The sequence below is a fragment of the Pseudopodoces humilis genome, chromosome 1 (assembly GCF_049639895.1).
Source record: "Pseudopodoces humilis isolate 2021_Gansu_Grassland_sample_001 chromosome 1, ASM4963989v1, whole genome shotgun sequence".
Taxonomy (NCBI): domain Eukaryota; kingdom Metazoa; phylum Chordata; class Aves; order Passeriformes; family Paridae; genus Pseudopodoces; species Pseudopodoces humilis.
The window spans coordinates 131,334,742-131,340,741 of record NC_142200.1 but is presented as its reverse complement, the minus strand read 5'-3'; the positions used below and the strand labels follow the sequence as shown (position 1 = coordinate 131,340,741).

The following is a 6,000-nucleotide window of genomic DNA, read 5'->3' as shown; positions in this document are numbered from 1 at the left end:
GGGAAAGAACAGTAACTGCTATGTTTTCCTAGAACCCCAAACCCACCACACCAGCCTGCAGAAAGAATTAGCTGCATTGCACAAAGGGAAAAAAGTGCACCTTAAGTCATCAACCACATGATGGCAGTCCAACATTAAAAAAAGGACAAAACCTGCATTTAAGAGAAACTATATGAAAAATTAGTTTAAAATTTATGCATATTATTCATAATATAACCAAACAATGCTGAAGAGCAGTAATTTTTAATCTTCCTCTGTTTGCACACCTCTAAATACTTTAAGGACTTAAAGGCCCAAAATGCAGATAAATCTGCTATTTATCTTCCATGAAGCCCTGACTTTATAGCAGTTTTTACATCCCAGAGTCCACATAAAAATTATTAATTACCACTTTCATAATTTTAGAAAAAACTATTTTGATGTAGTAGTATGCAGATTTGCACTCTGTTCAAGAGTTCTGACTTCAATCCACTTACATTTATTTCTGAAATCCAGCATAGCTGTCAATGTGCTGTTGAACAACTGAGCCTAATCATCATTTTTAGTGTCCTCCTCACTAACTGAAACTCAGCTACCTACATTAATTCACACAAGAAGTTTCCTGTCCAAATCTTTGGTAGGCATATGCAGCATACCATTATCTTATTAATGCCCAGCATTTATAAGAAACTGATGACATCCAGAGTCTCATTTGCTTGGATTCAGTGTTGTTTGCTACAGCTGATACATAGTTTGATTTTTACCATTTGTTTTAGTGAGGCTAGTGATTTCAGTGATATTTCATGGTATTTCCAAAATAATTTCCTAATGCTTTTCCTAACCAACACACGACAGATTGTTCCAGTTGGCACATATCCCCAGAATTGCTCCCTTGTTCCTAGATGAATTAATTTTTATTTGTCTATATTGAATTCCATGTGCTGTATGCCAGCCAAATCAAGATGGGTCAAATCACTTAACATCTTGTGTCTCTCACTGCTGTCTGCTTTTGCCAGTATTGTGAGTAACTCTGAAAATATGTTTTCTCATATCAAATTATACAGATCAAATTAGCAATATCAGAGTTCACATCATGCTGGTGAGAGCATTTTTATGCAACACAAGGCATTAGCTGCAAACCAGTCACTGCTACACAAAAATACTGCTACTGCACCAAAATGTGGCAATTTTTTTCATTCTAACTCAGGTTAGAAATATAGATGCAATTTTATAGTGTGATGTTACAGGAGATGTGAGTTGCTAGGTCATCTGCAGGTCTGTAATCACAGATTTGAAGCTGATAAGCATTCTTGCGCTCTATGGTGACAGAGTAAATTTGTTGCACTTGTATTTAGAGCACATTAAACTGTGGGATCTCTTCTGGCTCACAGGTCTTCAGGTTGTGACTCAGCTTTTCCTTATATGTGGAAAAGTTTCACCGTAAATACCTGTTTGTACTTATGAAATCAAAGGACATGCTCATTAACTTGCTTTCCACAATCACCACAAAGTCACAGAATCATTTAGGCTAGAAAAGACCTTCAAGATCAAGTCCAACCTTTGATCACCCCCTTGTCAACTAGACCATGGCACTGAGTGACATGTCCAGCTGCTTCTTGAACACCTCTAGGGATGGTGACTCCACTGCCTCCCTGGGCAGTCCGCTCCAGAGCTTGATGACCCCCTCCATAAAAAATTCTTCCTGATGTCGAACCAGAACCTATCCTGGTGCAGTTGAGACTATGTTCTCTCATCCTGTCACTGGTTGCCTGGAAGAAGAGCCCACCTCTCACCTGCCTACACCCTCCTTTCAGGTAGCTGTAGAAAGTGACAAGGCCCATCCTGAGCCTCCTCTTCTCCAAGCTAAACAACCCCAGCTCCCTCAGACACTCTTCATGACTCACTCTCTAAACCCTTCACCAGCTTCATAGCATTCTGTGGAGACATACAATGTTTATCTTGAAGTAATGATACAGGACACCAGAGATGGAAGAGGAGGAGGAGCTTTTCCAGCCTTTTGGTGCTTCTGGGTGGTGCCATAAAACTCCTCTGCCATACATCAGTGGCGATCACCCCATTGCAGGTTCAGCATCCTTGTTTTGCAGTGCCTTCTTCCCTCTCTCTACTGAATTGTTTTTCAGACTGCACCCTAAGCATCTATGACAATATAAATTTTATTCCCTACAAGCCCAGGAACTTGAAGAGCTGGCCTAAAACTTGTACTTCTTTCCTCTGACTTGTAAAGCCTTCCTATTAATGGATAGAGTCTGAAATTTGTTGAGCTGACTTAGACTTGGAACCATTTTGATAATTACTTTTCTGAAATACTTCACATGTATATACAACACACTTTAAAATAAATGAACTTTGGTGTTTTCCTCCTGCTCGGAGGATGTTTACAATTTCAAGTCTGATATACCTTGTATTAAACTCAAAGTACTACAACAAAATTAGCTTTTTACTGCACTATGGATTCAAAAGACACAAAACCTAGCAACATGATGGCCTTTGTTATAGTGTATATAGAACTTGATTTTGTTGTCATGCTGCCTTTAATTCTAATTCAATTCCTTCCCATTGTTTGAAATTCTTTATGCTAAAAATCTAAAAGTGTCCATTATAATTGCCTTATTTATTCCCAGAATCCATTCTGTTGAAGGAAATTGATGACTTGTCAGCAATTATTCAGGAAATGCTTAACTGTGCGTATACTTGAAAACATTTAAAAATCAGAAGTACAACCACCCCATCTTCTGATCAATTTGCGGTATGACATGCCAAAAAACTCAGAAACACGCTTGCATTGGCTATTTTTTCATATTTAATTCAGAATGGTTACACATGTAACAGCCTCAATATGTGCTCAATCTTTATAAAAGCACTAAGGGTATGATGAAAGACAAGGAACTACTGGAGAGGCTCCAGTGGTGGGCCACACAAATGATTAATGGACTGGAGCATCTCTTGTACAAGGACTTCTGGAACTGGGCCTATTCAGTCTAGAAGACTGAAAGGGAATTTCGTCAATGCATATAAAAAGGCGGGTGCCAAGAGGGTGGTGCCAGCCTCTTTCCAGTGGTGCTCAGCGACAAGATGAGGAGCACTGGCACAGGCTGCCCAGGGAGGTCATGAAGTGTTTCTCTGAGAACGTTCAAAACCCACCTGGACACTTTCCTGCGTCAAAGGCTCCAGGTGACTCTGCCTTAGTGAGGGCTTGGACAAGTTGACCTGGAGATTGTCAAAGGGGAGATTCAAACTGGATTATTAGAAAAATCCTTTTCACCGTTACAGTGGTCAGACATTGGAATAGGCTGCCCAGGGAAGCGGTGGAGCCATCATCCCCGAAGTGTTTAAGAGGTGTCTGGATCCAGCGCTTAATCATGCGGTTTAGGGGTTACAGTGGCAGTGCTGGGTGATGGTTGGACTTGATGCTCGTAAGGGTCTCTTCGAACACCGATGATTCTATGATTCTCTAATTCTATCTCCAGCGCACCCTTCCAACCCTACCGACAAAGTAATTGCTTAAGAAAGCGGGCACAACACCGCCGCTCCATTTCGGCTGCACACCACAGCAAGAACTCCAAGCGCGAATACATAACAGTTTGATCTGGGGAACTCTGGGGTCGAAAGACCGCTGCCTAAGGGACGTATTAGTAAGTGACGACCACCCCCACACGCACAGCCGGCCGCCCACCCCCGGGCCCGCGGAAGCACCAGGGCCTGCTGGGGAAGCGGAAGGGCCGCCCCGCCCGGCCCGCCCGGCCCCGCCCCGCCCGCGCGGCCCCGCCCCTCCCACTCCTGCGCAGGGGCCGCCGGAGCCGCCGGAGCCGCCGCGCCCGCCCGGCGCCGGGGCCGCCGCCGCCCCGCCATGTCCGAGGCGGGCCAGGAGCTCGTCCACCTGGTGTGGGGCAAGAAGGCCGGGCCCCGCGGGCTGGCCGACACCATCTTCTGCCGCTGGGCGCAAGGTACCTGCGTGCGCCGTGCCCCGCCGGCCCTTCCCGCCTCGCTGCCCCGGCCCGCCCGCCGGGGCACACCCGCAGCACCCCCCGCCGCCCCCCGCGCTCTGCCTCCGGGTGCCTGAGGGGCGCCGTGCCCTGGGCACTGCTCCTGTGCCTCTGTCAGCGGCAGCTCGGCGCTGGCCCACGCGGGAAAATGATGCGGCAGCTTCCCTTGCGAAATAATTATTTAGTTTTTTTGCAGCATGGTCGTCTTTAGCCCCACGTCTACGCAGGGACTTGAAATTGTGTAGAAAAGGATCTGAATTTATTAAATATAACAAAAGCGTCTCGTGTCATGATTTTACGTAGCTTGTGGAAACGGTCAGAACTTGTGCTGTAGTTCTGGTTTTTGTGAAATATATGTGACTCACAAATAGAATTAGCAAAAGTGGGGCCAGGTTTGAGACAGTGACTCGTTTTTTTTAAACGGCTGTGGTTTTTAAACTGGTTATTTGGCCATGGAAGCAGGTGCATACCAGTATTATCATATGTCAAGAAGTAAAGCAGAAGTTTCTTAGTGCTCTCTGTTCCTTGCCTTTTTATTTTTTTTACAAGGGTTTTGTCATCTACATAGTTTTAGTAGATTTGGGATCTGAGTAGCTGCTCCCCATTACTAGACGCAGTGCATTACCAGACTTATCTTTTTCACTCGGTTCATCTGTCTTCAGATAATTCAGTGATAAATATTTTGGGGAAAAAAACCCAAACAAATTCCTTCAAAGGTTAGAATTTAAGCAGGCACAGCAAAGCCATTGCTTTTCCTAACAAAATTGGTTATTGAAATATGATTACTTTCTGAAATATCTCTTGAAGTTTTGGTAATGTTGCGGTTTCAGTACAAAGTGCATGCAAAGTCAGAAAAGAATTGGTGTTAAAAAGCTTAATTATTTTTTTAACTGTTGATTTGCTGCAATTAAAATTTTAAAGATTGTATGAGAAATTTTAGGAGTTTCAAAATTTATTGAAATGTGTGTTATAGTGTGCTGTACTTGTGATTGAGTGTGGGGCTAATGGAAAAGGTCTCTGGAGTTCTTGGTGGCTTCTGCAATGGAGCTGCTATTTCCAATCTGTCTTTAGGGAGGTCCTGTGACTGGAATGTGTAGTGCATCTGTTCCCTTCTCTCTGTATCCTTCTCAGTATAATCAATTCTGTGTAGCAAAACTCCATGACATTAAGTTAGACTGTTTGGAGGTCTTGTGCTGAAAATCGAAACAGTCGATTCCAGTCACTTACCTTGTGTAGCTGCATAATACTTTCACCTAGCTTTCAGTTTCTATTTTGTTGAAAAAGTTCTGCAGCATTTACTTGCTGCAAAGGAGGCCCGTCAACACTGACTCATCAAGATTTAAAAGAAAAAAGAAAAAAACAAAAAAGTATCAAGATTTTTTTTTTTCCAGACACTTGAAAGTTTAAAAGATAGACCCTGTTCCACATAGTAAGTGCTGAAATCATCAAACATCTACTTTGGTGTTGGATTTTTTTGTTTATTTTTATTTCTTCTGATTGTAGTGACAGCACTGGCATTTGTTTCAGATACTTGCTCAACATTGTCAGATCCTTTCTCAAACCCTTTGGAATTTGAGACCTATGATTTTCATTTGGAAAGAAAAGTAGGCAGTAGAAAGGGTGTTGAGGAACGTAAGACTGATACCTGTCAGTTTCTCAGTGAAGACAGCACATTCCTGGAATCCTGTTATGCACCAAACTCATTAACCATCATACTCATTTGAAAATGGGATGAGTTGCAAGAAGTTTAGAGAGCTGACCTAGTTCATGAGGATGTGCTGTTGGGAGACAGTGGCAGTAATTCCCTCAGGTTTCTGCATTGGCAACTTTAAATATATTGGTTTATTCTGGACTTAACAGAGGCATGGCTGTAAAATTGTTGTGAGGGTTTTTGTGTGGAGATCTTTACAGAAGTTTTTCTTTATGTCTGCGGCAGAAATTGCAGTTTGAACCTTGTGGATTCCATTTACCTGAATCCTCAAAGCAGACGCAGGAATGTAGTGCAAAGCTTCTCTCT

At 43.1% G+C, this 6,000-nt stretch overlaps 1 protein-coding gene across 1 annotated transcript in view; it reads left to right on the top strand.

Annotated features, from left to right (window-relative positions):
• Positions 1 to 3,797: 3,797 nt before the first annotated feature.
• The window catches only part of MINDY3 (MINDY lysine 48 deubiquitinase 3), a 48,271-nt gene continuing 46,068 nt past the window's right edge, over positions 3,798 to 6,000 (top strand). The window contains exon 1 of the mRNA XM_005518771.2: positions 3,798 to 3,944. Within this exon, the coding sequence (XP_005518828.2) occupies positions 3,848 to 3,944 (97 nt within the window). The 5' untranslated portion in view covers positions 3,798 to 3,847. The remainder of the gene's footprint in view (positions 3,945 to 6,000) is intronic.